This window comes from Nicotiana attenuata, chromosome 1 (genome assembly GCF_001879085.1).
Source record: "Nicotiana attenuata strain UT chromosome 1, NIATTr2, whole genome shotgun sequence".
Classification (NCBI taxonomy): Eukaryota; Viridiplantae; Streptophyta; class Magnoliopsida; order Solanales; family Solanaceae; genus Nicotiana; species Nicotiana attenuata.
In genome coordinates this window covers 92,911,678-92,927,690 of record NC_031989.1, presented here as the reverse complement: position 1 = coordinate 92,927,690, position 16,013 = coordinate 92,911,678, and the positions used below count along the sequence as shown (strand labels likewise).

General features: G+C 37.9%; 1 protein-coding gene across 2 annotated transcripts; it reads left to right on the top strand.

The window, feature by feature from the left end:
• Positions 5,435-10,277, top strand: LOC109230518 (pentatricopeptide repeat-containing protein At4g02750-like). 2 transcript variants are annotated; one of them, XM_019396010.1, is made up of 2 exons: positions 5,435-8,517; positions 10,046-10,277. In XM_019396010.1, exon 1 carries the CDS (start codon positions 5,644-5,646, stop codon positions 7,873-7,875), a length of 2,232 nt encoding a protein of 743 aa, XP_019251555.1. In that variant the 5' UTR covers positions 5,435-5,643; the 3' UTR covers positions 7,876-8,517; positions 10,046-10,277. The 2 variants fall into 2 exon arrangements, with proteins under 2 accessions (XP_019251555.1, XP_019251560.1); XM_019396015.1 differs by lacking the exon at positions 10,046-10,277 and adding an exon at positions 8,950-10,033.

Below are 16,013 nucleotides of genomic sequence, written 5' to 3'. Positions count from 1 at the left end.
ATAAGTAGAGCTAAGATTCTCATTTAAATTCAAATTGTTGTATATATTTCCTAAACTTCTCTTCCTCATCTACAAAACTCCTACCACCAGTGTACTTCTTAAGATATAAATGTATCCATTTACATGACTGAAAATACAAGTTGGAACACCAAATACTTGTTGTTTTATGGTATCAGAAGCCGTAAGCTCACACGAGCAATTCCAAAAGTCTGCAACCTCTTTTTTTTCCCCTCATCTAGTTAAAGCCTAATGGGAGAAAACTCAAGCACCACCACCTCACCAACCATTTTCAGCCATGGACATGTGATCCAACCAGCACAACTGATTTTCTTCAACCCAGCGTCATAGCTCTCGATCAAACTGATGGGAAACTCAAACTATTCGACTTGGCAAGCCCAAGTAACCACCTTACTATTTGGATATGATCTCCTATCCTACATCGATGGCACATCTGTTATTCCTCCAGTGTATATTGCAGATGACAAAGGTAATCAACTTCCTAATCCAAACTACAAGTTGTGGCTAAGGCAAGATAGCCTTGTTCGCAGTGCAATCATGGCCTCTGTCGATCCATCAATTGCGCCGCTGATTGCTCAAGCAGCTACTGCAAAAAACGCATGGGACAGTTTGCAAATGACCTATGCGAACAAATCTCAAACAAGAATTTTTGGTCTTCGTGAGTTACTCTCAAACATCAGGCGAGACTCCAAGTCCGTCAGCGACTACATAAAAGAAGTCAAATCCATTGCGAATGATTTGGCTGCCTCTGGCTCACCTCTAACAAATGAGGAACTAGTCATCAAAGTTTTGAGCGGACTTGGAGCAGAATACAAAGAGATCTCAGCGGCTATACACGCTTGTGATAATCCCATATCTTTTGAAGAACTATTTGACAAACTTCTTGCTCATGAAGTTTTCGTCCAGCACTCAGAATCAAAGAATGAGCAGTCTATTATCACTGCACAATTCAGCCAGCAGCGCACTTCATTCAACCAATCTAAAGGAAGAAACCACAATGGTTCTCAGCGAAGGGGAGGGCATTCCAATTTCATGCCTAACAACCATAATTTTTCTGGACAAATGACCAACTCAAAGGCGTTTAATAACTGGTCTAATCAACAAAGAGTGCAGTGCCAACTTTGCGAAAAGTTTGGTCATATAGCTAAGGTGTGCCGCTCTAAATCTCACGATACACTTGAAGCTCAAGCAAATTTTACTAATCATGCACACTATGCTTCCAATCACTCAAGTTCATGAATTGTTGACCCCGGGGCTTCTCACCACATCACAGATAATCAAAACTCCCTTCAGTCTGCTACTCACTTTTCAGGCAATGATGAAATCATCATCGGCGACGGTAAAGGAATACCAATTACTCATATTGGTCAAACTACATTTTCTTATGATAACACTAAGCCTTTTCATCTGCATAATGTTCTTTGTTCTCCAAGAATCAAAAGAAATTTAATTTTAGTTGCTAAATTTTGTCGCCACAATCAAGCATCTATTGAATTCTTTCCCTATTCTTTTTGTGTGAAGGATTTGAATACGGGGCCACGCCTCCTGCAAGGACGGAGCAAAAGGGACCTCTATGAATGGCCAGCTGACAAGTCACAACATCGTCCATCTTCTCCTCTTGCTCACTTCACCACAACATCCACGCCAACATTGCACCTATGGCATGCCAGACTTGGTCACCCTCAACCTAGAATAACGAAATCATTTGTTTCTTCCTCTAAGCTTCTCGTTGCTAGTAGTAGAGACGATTCCTTTACATTCTGTCATTCATGCTTATGCAATAAAAGTCATCGCCTTCCTTTTGGTGACAATTCCATTAGTAGTTCTAGACCTTTTGAATTTTTGTACTCTGATGTTTGGGGTCCTTCTCCTATTCACTCATTTGATAATTTTCGATTCTATGTGATTTTTGTGGATCACTATACAAAGTACACTTGGTTATTCCCATTAAAGAATAAATCAGATGTTCAAGAAGTATTTGTGAACTTTCTTAGCATGGTGAAAAACCAATTTCACCTTACTGTTGGCACACTCTATTCAGATGGGGGTGGAGAATACATAAGCTTAAAATCTATCCTTACGCAACAAGGCATTCAACATCTCACTAGTCCTCCCTACACTCCTCAAATTGTTGGAACAACTGAACGCAAGCATCGACATATCATAGATACTGCTCTAACTTTAATGCACCATGCATCTGTACCTTCATGTTTTTGGTCATTGGCTTGTCAAACAGCTGTCTACCTTATCAATAATATGCCTACTCCATTGCTCAAACTTCGTTCTCCTTTTCAATGCCTCTTTCACACATCCCCCAACCCTTTGAAATTAAGAGTTTTTGGTTGTTTATGTTACCCCTGGTTAAAATCATATAACAACAACAAACTTGCTCCCAAATCAAGACCTTGTGCTTTGGGATACTCACCTTCTACAAATAGTTATGCATGTCTTGATATTTCAACCTCCAAAATATTCATCTCAAGACATGTCCTCTTTGTGGAACATATATTTCCATTCAAAAATAATCAGCTAGGTCTTCCCAGAATAGAACCATCACTCTTGCACCAGTGGATCCACTCTACAGAACCAACCAATATTTCTCCAGTACAAAACCAATCAGATATTGCCTTTGAACCTATCTCATTGCCTCCCTCAAGAAACTCTCCTTGTCAGCAGCCATCCATGGAAGGTTCACCGAGCTTATCATTGCAGGATGATGCTTCACCTTCACTGTTCTTCTTCCACTACTACGCCTCTTCTCTCTTCTTCTACCACACAAGTGGTACCTCTTCCTCCCTCAAGAATGGTGACGAGATCTCAAAATAATGTCTTCAAGCCTAAACAAGTTTTTGACTACCTTGCTGTCTCGCCCAACAAAACACTGCCACTAGCACCTCATACGTTTAAACAAGCTAACAAATATATTGAATGGCATGATGCAATGCAAGCTGAATACTCAGCCCTTTTGAATAATGCTACTTGGTCTCTAGTTCCTCCAACTTCATCACAAAATGTGATAGGCTGCAAGTGGGTGTTTCGTGTGAAACACAATGCAGATGGATCAATCGAACACTATAAAGCGCGTCTAGTTGCAAAGGGTTTTCACCAAAGACCGGGTGTTGATTTTCATTCTACCTTCAGTCCACTCATTAAACATACTACCATTCGTCTAATTATCTCTTTAGCAGTGTCTTTCAGGTGGCCCTTACGACAACTAGATGTCAACAATGCCTTTCTCCAAGGCACCTTGCATGAAGAAGTCTATATGCAACAACCTCCGGGATTCGTTGATCCTGTTTATCCCAATTATGTCTGTAAACTTCATAAATCCATTTATGGACTTTGCCAAGCTCCAAGAGCTTGGTATACAGAGCTCAAGAACTTTCTTCTTTCATGTGGTTTCAGCAAAACTCATTCGGATAACTCACTGTTTGTCTGGTGTCAGCACAATATCCTTATCTTTGTTATGGTGTATGTCGATGACATTGTTGTCATTGGTTCGTCAATCAAGCATGTCGACCACACCATCAAGTTGTTGGGCAACATGTTCTCTATCAAAGATCTTGGATCTTTGCATTTTTTTCTTGGTGTCGAAGTCATTCCACATTCAGATGGTCTCTTACTTACTCAAAGCAATTACATTGCTGAGCTTTTAGATAAATTTCACATGCTGGAAGCAAATGGTATTGCTACCCCAATGTCTACCAGTGAGCATCTAAGCATTAATGATGGATCCTGTTCAGCAGATGTGAAGCTGTATAGACAAGTCATTGGATCTCTTCAGTATCTTAGTTTTACAAGGCCGGATATTTGCTTTACCATCAATAAGCTTGCTCAATTCCAACATGCTCCGTCGATTCGACATTGGCAAGCAGCTAAGCGCTTGCTCAGATACCTCAAAGAAACACTCACCTATGGACTTCTCATAAGGCCCTCATCCACTACCATACTTCAGGCTTACTCTGACGCTGATTGGGGCGGAATGATTCATACAAGACACTCAACTTCAGCTTATGTCATTCTTCTTGGGTCTAATCCTATCAGTTGGTGTACAAAAAAGCAGCGAACATTTGCTCGCTCATCCACTGAAGCTGAGTATCGAGCTGTTGCAGGAGCTGTAGCTGAAGTAAACTAGATTGTTAATCTCCTTAAGGAGCTGCATCTTCCACCTAAGATTCTGCCAAAAATCCTATGCGATAATGTTGGAGCCACTTATCTCAGTCGTAATAATGTCTTCCATAGTAGAATGAAGCATGTGGCCATTGACTTTCATTTCGTCCGTGATCAAGTTGAAAGGAATCAAATTGATGTTCGGCACATTAGCAATGCCTCACAGCTTGCTGATGCCCTCACAAAACCTCTACCTCGACGACCTTTCTCTGACTTTGTGACCAAGATAGGCCTCCAACTAGTGGAGCTAATCTTGCGGGGGCATGATAAGGATAAGGATAAGTAGAGCTAAGATTCTCATTTGAATTCAAATTGTTGTATATATCTCCTAAACCTCTCTTCCTCATCTACAAAACTCCTACCACCAGTGTACTTCTTAAGATATAAATGTATCCATTTACATGACTGAAAATACAAGTTGGAACACCAAATACTTGTTGTTTTACCCCCAACCTCTCTTCATCTTCTTCCTTCACACTCCCCCTCCCCTCCCCCCCCCCCCCACCCCCTTCCCCCCAAATAATCTCTCATACTGATTTTCTAGCACCAACACATACCCACATATAAAAAGATCAAATAAGGAAATCATTTGAGGTCTTCTTCTTCTTTGAGAAAACGGGGCAGCACCCATCTCTCTATCTTTTTCTTTTTTCTGTTTTCATTTTTTGAACTCCACCTTAACACCATAAAATACAACACTAAAATCAACCACCTCCATTTTTTCCGGCAAACAAATCGTGAAGATCCACCAGCTCTAACGATGGGTAAATATTGCCGAAATGAGATTAAAATTTTATGGGTGTCAATGATATTGTTATGGAGTGGTTGCTGCTATTGATTATTTTTCAAGACTGAAGGAGAGAAGGCGGATTAATGGGGGAATGTCATGGGTGAAAATTGCCGGAAATGGGATTAAATTTTTGTGGTGGTCAGTGATATTGTTATAGTATGATGGCTGTTACTAATTGTTTTTTTTTCCAAGATGGAAGGAGAGGAGGTGGATAAATGGCGAAAGGTGGAGGAGCTACCGATGTTGCTATATTTAGGTTAGGAAAGTTTTTGGTGGCGGAGATGGTTATTTTGGAAAGAAAGTGAAATTAATTTGGGAAAAATTAAAAGTATAGTGGGACCAACATAAAAATTATGGTGTGTCCAAATAAAATAAGGTTAAAATTTTAAAAAAAAAAAGAAAAAAAACTTTATTTTGAGATGTGAATACAAAACACACACTTTTGCCCGAGGGATTTAGGAGGTCGCACTTCAATCAAGAAGAAGTTTCTAATAAAAAATCGGGTAAGTGTTTGTGTGATCGTCCAGGACAAGCCGTTTATGTATTTGCCTTTTAAATATTCTCAAATTAAGTTAGGATATTTGTCCAAAACAGTTCCCAACTTTGCACCCAGTGCAATTTGGCACGTTAAAATTCTCTAAGCCTGTTAGTATGAGTTTACTTCAATGGCAGGTTTAAGCAGAGGAAGCAAAATCTTCCAGCAAAATCTGAAGATAACACAGTTAGGTAAAAGGGGTCAAATAGATGAAGCCATTAAAGTATTCAATAGAATCACACACCCAAATACTGTCACCTACAACTCCATGATCTCTGTCTATGCGAAAAATGGCAGAATATATGATGCACGCAAGTTGTTCGACAAAATGCGGCTTAAAAATTTGGTCTCTTGGAATACAATGATTAATGGGTATTTGCTTAATGACCAAGTTGATAAAGCATGTGAACTGTTTGATAAAATGCCTGAAAGAGACCATTTCACTTATGCATTGATGATCACTTGTTTTGCGCGTAATGGGGAGCTTGAAAAGGCCAGAAATGTGTTTGAGTCACTTCCTGATAAAAGTAATATAGCTTGTTGGAATACAATGCTTACAGGGTATGCAAAAGCTGGAAGGTTAAATGATGCTAGGCAACTGTTTGATGAAATGCCGGAAAAGAATTTGGTTTCATGGAATTCGATGCTCTCGGGATATACCCAGAATGGGGAAATGAAATTTGGATTGAATTTTTTCGAAGAGATGGAAGAGAAGGATGTCATCTCTTGGAATTTATTGTTGGATGGGTTTATTCAGGTTGGGGATTTGGATTCTGCTAAGGAGGTTTTCGCTAAGGTTCCTTATCCAAACATTGTTTCACGGGTGACAATGCTGAGTGGATTTGCACGATACGGGATGATATTGGAGGCTGAAAGGGTTTTTGACCAAATGCCGGAGAAAAATGAGGTTGCTTGGAATGCCATGTTAGCTGCATATGGGCAGAATGGCAAAATTGGCATGGCTGCTTCATTATTTAATAGAATGTCCCAGAGGAGTGTTGTGGCTTACACTACGATGATTGATGGTTATGTTCGTGCTGGAAAGCTCAAAGAAGCACGGGATTTGTTGGATAATATGCCATACAAAAATGTTGGTGCACGAACAACTATGATTTCAGGGTACGTCCAAAACAATAGGGTGGATGAAGCTCGATGGATATTTGATCGAACTGCTTCTCGTGATGTTGTTTGTTGGAATACAATGATTGCAGGATATGCTCAATGTGGAAGAATTGATGAAGCTTTTGATCTGTTTAAAAAGATGGAACCAAAGAGCATAGTTGTTTGGAATACCATAATAGCGGGTTATGCTCAGGTGGGACAAATGGAAAAAGCACTTGAGATGTTTGAGAAGATGGGAAAAAGAAATGTAATTTCTTGGAATTCTCTAATTTCAGGCTATACACAAAATGGTTTCTATATAGATGCGCTTAAACATTTTATCATGATGGCACGTGATGGCAAGAAACCAGATCAGTCTACATTTGCTTCGGCATTAAGTTCATGCTCCAATCTTGCAGCTGAGCATATAGGAAAGCAACTTCACCAAGTGGTTATAAAATCCGGTTATATGAAAAATTTGTCAGCTTGTAACGCTTTAATAAATACGTATGCAAAGTGTGGAAATATCTTTGATGCAGAAAAGATGTTTGAAGATGTTGAAAATGCTGATATTATATCCTGGAATTCTTTGCTTGCTGGATATGCTTTAAATGGATATGGTAAGGAGGCTGTCAAACTTTTCGACGAGATGGAAGAAAAGGAAGTGGTTCCTGATGAAGTGACATTTGTTAGTGTTTTATCTGCGTGTAAGCATGCTGGCTTAAGTAATGCTGGTGCAAATTTGTTTGAGCACATGACCAAAAAGTATTCTATCAATCCTTCACCTGAACATTATGCTTGCATGGTTGACTTACTTGGGCGAGCCGGAAGGTTAGAAGAAGCTTTCCTTTTAATAAAGGAAATGAAAACAAAAGCCACTGCTGAAATGTGGGGTGCCCTATTTGGAGCTTGTCGCATGCATAATAATCTAAAGATCGCTGGCTGTGCTATTAAGAAGCTTCTTGAACTTGAACCTCATACATCTACTAATTTGGTTGTCTTATCACACATGTATGCTGAGCTAGGAAGATGGGGTGATGTGGAGAGAGTTAGGGAAACAATAAAAAAGAGTGGAGCAGGCAGACTTCCAGGATGCAGCTGGATTGAGGATAGAAAACAGTTGCTTGTTTTTCTTTGTGGTGATGATATTTCACCACAGGCAGCGGAGAACTTTAACGTGTTATTAACTTTAACTGCACAGATGATGGATATGTGCCATATGCCTGCCATGACATCATTTGGTCTTGACTTGGATAGTTGAACCATAAACATGTATTTTTAAGTGCCAAACATGCATTCACAAAATCGTTTCTGGTTTACCCCTCTCTATTCTTGAAACCGTATTAGATGACAGTAGCTGATGATGTTTTGATGTTGTCTGAAGCTTCTGACAGATGGAGCATTTAATAGTGGTTCCAAGGTGGTAACTGATATTAGGATATAACAAAATGCTGTGATCAAAGGGCATTTGCTTGTTGGTATTCGATGATATTTCCAGTTCACTATAATAATGGGGTTTTGAAATGTGGCATTGTGGGATTTTATTGCTGAGAGATTTGACTAGAGTAAGTCTACTTGTAAAGAGGAGGAATTAAGTGTCCTCCTGTTGAGTGCAAGGTTCCTACTTTGCCTGGTTTTTCCGTTTTCCCACATTCAACCATTAACCGAGAGGGGAGCAAGCAAGAGAAAGGGCTGTGGTGGCAGCAGGTGAGAGAAAGAAAGGCTGAAGGAAAATAGGGGAATGAGAACCTTCCTAAACATTCCTCAGAAAGGGTGGAAGGGATCAAGCCTCATGATTGAGCATCCAATGTAGGGATTTTTCTGTTCTTACCCCGCCCTCCTCTCCTGGGGATCCGCTAACATATCCACAAAGCAGGACATCCTAATTGCACTGCTTATATAGGTAAGTTTTCAGCTATCTATAGATATGTTTCTTAATATTTTTGTGTTCTTCATTTGCGAATTTGAGTGAGTCAGCCTTCTTATTTGTTCTGAATTTCGTGCTCTTTTTCAAACAGAAAAACAGCAAATTTTAAGTGCTTTAGGTTTCATATTTTGGAATTTTTGCTTGGTTTTCTGATTCATATACATGTGTATTTATGTCTATTTTCCATCAGCACTTGAGGGGAATGTCGTTGTGGACGCTTGAAATTAATTGCTTTATCTGGATATCTTGCACTGTTTTTTTATGGAGTTGAGAAGTATTTGTACATTTGAGGAATAACTTTTCTCTCTAGTTTCCTTTTAGTGCATCCAATAGATGATTGGGTGATTATATTAGAGAACCATATTTTTATGTAGTTTCAGTACTTTTTGATATAGTTCTTATACACAGGAAGTTTCCCACGCAAATAAAAAAAAATTGCATTATCAAAGAAAATATAGCACTCTATTTTGCTTTCTGAAGACCGGAATTGAAGATGGGTAATACTTGGATTTTCTCTGAGTGCCAAATATGCAGAACATCCTATAATGTGCAGATGGGTACAGATTCCACCGGGCGAATCAGTTTTCGAGATGGATTGCTTGCTTGATCGATATGCCATGCTTTCTGTAGCAGAGTAGATATCTGCTCATCTTGTTATGGTTTCAATTGCTTTTATTGTATTTTTCTCTGCATGCTGTGTGGTATTCTTCAACTAGGGCCCCTTGCACGTTCTCATCATACTGAAACTGAACGGGCTAAACATTTGACTATTGCTAAATATGGGTTTGAATTGCTTTTCCTGTAGGCAATCTGCACAAAATCGTAAGTGATCGTATGATGTTTAAGTTCTGATTCAACTGGGGTTTGTGAATCAATCTGTGTTCTTCAATAGCTGATCTGATTGAGTCAGCTGTCTGACTTGAATTCTTAATTTGATGCCCCCGAACAAGAAGGAGCAAATATTAGGCACTTTTAGTTTCAAAGTTAGAAAATTGACTTAGTTTTCTGATTTGTAGACGTTTTTAGTTGTTTCTATCTTCATCCACAATTGAGGGGTAAATGGTGTAGGCCTTTTGGGGTTAGCTGCTTTTATCTGGACATGCTCTGTATTCTGCTTTATAAGGCCTAAAATTTAAGATGAGTTATCTTTGGATTTTCATAGAGTACAAATAATGTGAAAGAGCATATAAAAGTGCAGATGGGTTCATATATTACACTGAGTGGATCTGATTTTTGGACTAATGCTTTGCTTGCTTCATTTACAGAACCTTTTATAACTGCACCGATATCTGCTCAACTTGTTGAGTTGTTATTGGTTTGAATTGCTTTTACCGTAAATATGCAAATTTTACTTTACGAGAGAGTATGTGATGGCTTCCTGTGTGATATTCTTCAACTAGGGCATGTGGTTGACTTGTACATTCCTCGTCATAAAGAAAATGAACAGGCAAACGATTCTTTTTCTTTTGTTGCTAAGTATGGGTTGACATGCTTTTTCTTGTAGGCAATCTGGATGAACGCAAGTGATCACATGCTGCATAAAGTTCTAATTCAGCTGGGGCTTGTGACACAGAGGAGATATGTCCTTGTTATGAGCAACCACAAACTCTTCTAAGAAAACCCAGAAGGTTTTGCTTTGCAAGATAGCAGACTAAGCACAAACCCTCAGGGGTTGGCCTGGTGGCAATTGACTTGAGCTTTGGGGTTTGCTCCCTTTCAAGGTCTCAAATTCGAAACCCACTGGGTGCAAACAATTTCTGAGGGCCATCGGACTGGGTAAAACCTGAATTAACCGTGGTGCACTTGCGGAAAACTCCTTGCCGAGGGCCTGTGCACCCCCGGGATTAGTCGGGGCTCTTAGAGACTCGGACACCTGGTGCAAATCAGAAAAAAAAAAGATAGCAGACTAAGCACATAAATTCTGTTTCATTTTGTGGCTACCTTTACGGTCTTGTCTTGTGATATGATATGTCGTATTATAATTTATCTCTTTTCTTCTTTTTTTAAAAAAAAAAAACTGAGGGCTAGTTGACAAATGGTTTGAAACTCGGTGGATAATGCCCCCCCTACTCTTCTTCATGTAAAGGCCAGGTTTGCCTAACTTACACATGTATTTCATTTGTACAAAATTTTTTATCTATAGTTCCAGATAGTTTCCATAATGGAGATATAAGTTTGCAAAAAGCATGTAGAAAAACTGTATATTAGCAAGATTGAGACGAACAGTATACATTGTAGAAAAAAATGTATATTGCAGAAAGCATTACTTTGAATTGTAGCAGAGATGATCCTTTAGTCAGATTGAGTCGAAAAATACATATATTAGCAACCAACTCCTTATTTTCAGAGAAGAAAAACTGATATATTCAGATAGTACCTTGAAATTTATCATGACATATAATGATGAGAATTGCAAATGTATGACATTCAGATTCTCAACTCCATGGAGTAGGGATAGTAGATGGACATGTCCAAACTTTTTCACCAATAATAATTACGTATATGTTTCAGCAACATACTTTAAAGGTGACTAAATAAAATTAACGAAGTTTCTTAAACTGATCTCTTCGCTCATTACTGCAACGTCTCAAAAAATAAAATTTTACCTAAATATGTGGCCAACTAACCGCTTAATCTAAAAATAAATAGATTAAGGAGATGTGAGTGTGTTGGAGATGGTAATTTCAGGCAGCTCCCGGCGGCATTTTGGCGAGAGAAGCGACAAGAACGACAAGTAAGGCAATGCAAAGGAGTGGAATGGGGTTGAATGTAGATGCTCCAGCTATAACTGGATCTACTGGTGCAAAAATCATTGTTTTAACCAAAACTGCTATCACGAACAAAACCCCAAAGCCGCCAACGAAATGCGTGACTTCATCCGTGCCAAAAGTGACTCTTTTCTTCTTATAAGTCAGAACGATAAAGGACTGAATCTTGGTGAATCGTGACACACTACCTCATCGCGTAACAAAAGGCTGAACATATATGTTTTGAAGTATATTTTAGGGTTAGGGTTAGTGGCGAGTAGTACTAGATGAATGAAGTATGTTTTGAAGAGTTGTTCATGCAAGCCATGTATAAAGGTTGTGTAATGGCCTAATTGGTACTTGCCAAAAATAGATAGTCTGTAAAAGGAGAACGAGACAATCACGAATTATTAGGATTCCAAAGAAAGATATTACCATAACTGAATAATTGATGTTCGGAAAAATTTACTTGCATATGGTGTTTACACCACAATAATGAATACATGATGACACACACATTCATATGTACTTTTATCATTAAACTATACTTAACTAATAAAATTTTTTACCTTAATTTATGACTTAACCAAAAGTTAGCATGATTTAACCTAAATATTAGATGCGAGTAAATTTTTGGGGCAAGTGCACAGTTAGCCACTAATTAGAGTTGTATTTACTCTTAAGTCATTGTTTTAAATGTATTTACTCTTTAGCCAGTGCTTTAATAAACTTTTACCCGTCCGGACGAAAATACCCATGTGCTAGACGTACTGTGTAAATATTAAGGACAAAGTGTGCTAAATTAGCATTTTCTGTTTTAAACTTTAGGACATCATGTCCTTAGCTTCATATGCGCAGTGTAAATATTAAGGACATGGTATCCTAACTTCATGAGTGTTGTGTAAATATTAAGGACAAGGTGTCCTTAACTTCATGAGTGTTGTGTAAATATTAAGAACAAAGTGTCCTGTATTTGCACCTTCTGTCGTTAAACTTTAGGATATCATGTCCTTAACTTCATAAATGCAATGTAAATGTTAAGGACATGGTATCCTTAACTTCATGTGTGCAGTGTAAATGTTAAGGACATAATATTCTTAACTTCATGAGTATTGTGTGAATATTAAGGATATGGTGCCCTTAACTTCATGAATGTTATGTAAAAATTAAAGACAAAGTGTCCTGTATTTGCACCTTCTGTTGTTAAACTTTAGGACATCATGTCCTTAACTTCATGAGTGCCGTGTAAATATTAAGGATACCATGTCCTTAATATTTACACACCACTCATGAAAAAAAGGCTAAAATCGTCTTTTCGTATTAATTTTAATAGGGTAATGGCTATTTTTGCTCAGCATTAAAAATGGTGGATAAAAACTAAATACCACATTAAAAAGTGGCTACCCCACGCCATTTCTACTAAATTTTTACCCATATGTTCTAAAGTTATTTCTAGTTTTTAAGGAAAGTTCAAAAATTTGCTTAACACTTTCTTGACATATAAGTTTTACGATTAATACTGAAAAAAAATCTCTTCAATACCAGTATATTTTACCAATGCCCCTTTAACAGTGTAGCTTACGACTGCTAAATAAAAAAGAGAGTAGCTTTTATATGTAGTTGTTTTTAAGTTAAATAATTGTTCCTTCAAGAAAGTATTAAACTGATGACTTAAAATTAGCGCTTTATTATATTTTTTGGCAGGAAATTATATTCGTCGAATTATTTGGGTGTAACTAAAGATGAGAAATAAGAAAAATCATATAGTAAAATGTTGGTACTTGATAATTAAGTTTATACAAAAAGGGGTCTTTGCATATATGTAGGGTTGCCTATCGGGCAGATCAGACGGATATTTACGCTTAACGATTTTGCTTATCGGTTATCGGTTTATAAATATAGGAATCCGCTAGCCAACCAATAAGACATCGGGCTGATTGGTAATTGAATAGCAATTATCGGGCGGTTTATCGGCTAAATCAAATAGACAATAAAAAAGAATTAGAGAATTAGAGATAAGGAAGAATTTAGGATATGTCACCTTCGGATTGCATTCAATGACCATAGTGAACATTTTCCTTGAAACTTATAACTGATTAAACATTTTGTCCTCGCCGCTAAACAAAAAAAAAAGAGATAGGAAACCGAACATAATCTGGATAATATAGGCAACAAAAGAAGCAGGGAACGTATATGAAGCCATATTAAAATTCCTGACACCAATTTTTTCAAGATATCAGCCTGGATTCTACTATACAAACAAAGGGTCGTGGAAACTCACTTCCTCATAGGAGTAACTTTCAAATTTCAACACCTTTAGCTCATTCAACCGCAAAGATTAATTCAGATGATAATTCTTGGGACTGGAGATTCTATTTTGTCTCCTGTAGAAATTTTTTATTATATGTCACCCTTATTGGTCTCCCCATCAATTCCTATGGATAAGGATATAGAGTTTCAAATAGTACTTTATATATAGAGATGTAAAAATATAAATATAGAAAATTTTAACGGGTTAACGGTTTATCCGATAAAGAAATTGAGTAATCCACCCTCAAACCATTAAGCCGTTAAGAAGTACTTGTGGTTAAATATTATAATTTTCAATATTTTTAAAAAAAAGTCATTTCCCTCTTGTTTCTCCTCTCTAGTTCTTCTTCCTTCTTTTCTTTTCGTTCAACTTTCGTTGCGTAACTTTATGAAGTGAGAATTCTGTCAAATATCCCGAGAGATGTTTGAAACATTTCCAGGATGATTAAAACACCTCCTCTACCTCTTCTTTCAAAAGTGGGGAAAAAATGAGAATTGGTGAAAAATCTCCATGGATATTTAAAAATGGGTCTGTGTCCTTCATTTTCTTGAACTTTTCTTTATTGCTTCTTCTAGTTAATCTTTATTTAGTATGCATTGGCAAAATTTTGAATTTTGACTATTAATGAAAACTGGTTCAGCAAATAAGGGTTCAGAATTGATCTCTGATAGTAGACGATAATCATGCAATTTGGATAATATTTACACTCTAATTTGGCCATACTTTTATCAATGTTTGAATGTAAAAGATAACAAAATGCTCTAATTAAGAGTTTTATGCTTTGCAGGAGCCATACCGAGTTAGGAGGAAGCTAAAAGAGTGTTTTGGAGTCAATATGGAGCATGGAAGGCCAATCGGAGAATAACACGGTCGAAAAGGAGAAGGAAGAGCAAGGACCAAATCCACGTTCAGGTCCGCGGTCAGGTCCGCGGCCGCTGACAGAAGTTGTGTCAAATCTGCAGTCTATCCGCGGTCCAATCCGCGATCCAATCCGCGGACGGGTTGACGTGAGCCAAAAATGCAGGGTCAATTGTGTAATTTTCAGGACCACTCTCCTTAACCTATAAGAAGCCCAGCTCGCCCAAAAAGAGGAGATTGGGGTTTTTGAAGAGATTTTGACGGCAAGAGCAGGCAAGAAGCAAGGCGGAAGATTCGGCATAGAGTTTTTACCTTTCTTCTTCTTATTTTTATAATTGATGATGAATTCTATCGCTATGATTGTGAAAACGATTATGCGTAGCTAAACTCCTAATCTAGGGTTTTTATGGAACCTCTTGGAGGATGAATTTCTTGCTATGTTAATATAGATTTGCCATAATATTTTCTCTGTTTGTTCAATTATATTGTGATTGTTGTTGATTGAAGGGCCCTCAATCGGCTGTGCCTATTTAGTATGCATTACTCGGGAGAGAGTGTATATTTAGGTAGTTGTTGAACAACACCACTCCTAACGTATATGAGGGATCAATACGAAGGATTGAAAGGTGGGATTAGGGATAACGAAACCTTGGGTGCGATCTAAGTGAGTTGTAACTAAGGCCAGCTAGCGTAATTCGGGAGGGTATGTCTAATATATTGTTGTAATTACTCGGGAGTGAGTTACAACAGTCAGAGTGCTCATGATTGATAGAGAAGACTTAGGGAAATTTATAGTAAACATAGCGAAAAAGATTCCGACAAGATGGGAAATCAGAACCTTAGACCATTCTCATTCTTGCTTACAAACCGTTTATAGCTAGTTCTTAATTACTGCATTTTATTACATAATATTTAGTTAATAAACACCCAATTTGTTACTTAAATATCTCTGAAGATTGAATACGTGAATTTTTGTGAGTCCAATAGCTGTGATTGATAGGTTAATTCCCTGTGGGATTCGACTCCGGACTTGTTAACCGAAATATATTTGCAGCGATCGCTTTGTCCTTTTTATAAGGCATAGTTGGGCGTGATCATATTTTGGCGTTGTTGCCGGGGAATTAACGGTGTTATTAATTGCAGTTAAAAGAAGTGCAAAAATTCTTAGTGTAGTCAATTTTCTTCAATTTAAACTGATCATTGAAGTTCTAACATTTGTAGTCTTGGTTGTTACAGGTGCATGCCTAGAAACTCCTCAAGAACTGGTGAATTATTTGAAGCATTATCAGATCTTGAGAAAGTTTTCAAGGCATTGAATCGTGCAAACAGGAAAGGCAAACAACAACAGAACTCAACCGAAAACATTGAACCAGACATGGAAGACGATAATCTAAACAACAGAAACAACGTGAATGACCCAAACGATCAGGGTGTGGTACCTCTTGTGCCAGAAGCAGCACTATATGATTGGGCACAACCCACCGCTGACAACTTAGCAACTGCCATTGTAGTCCCTCATATACAAGCAGATTCATTCCAAATCACAAATAACATGC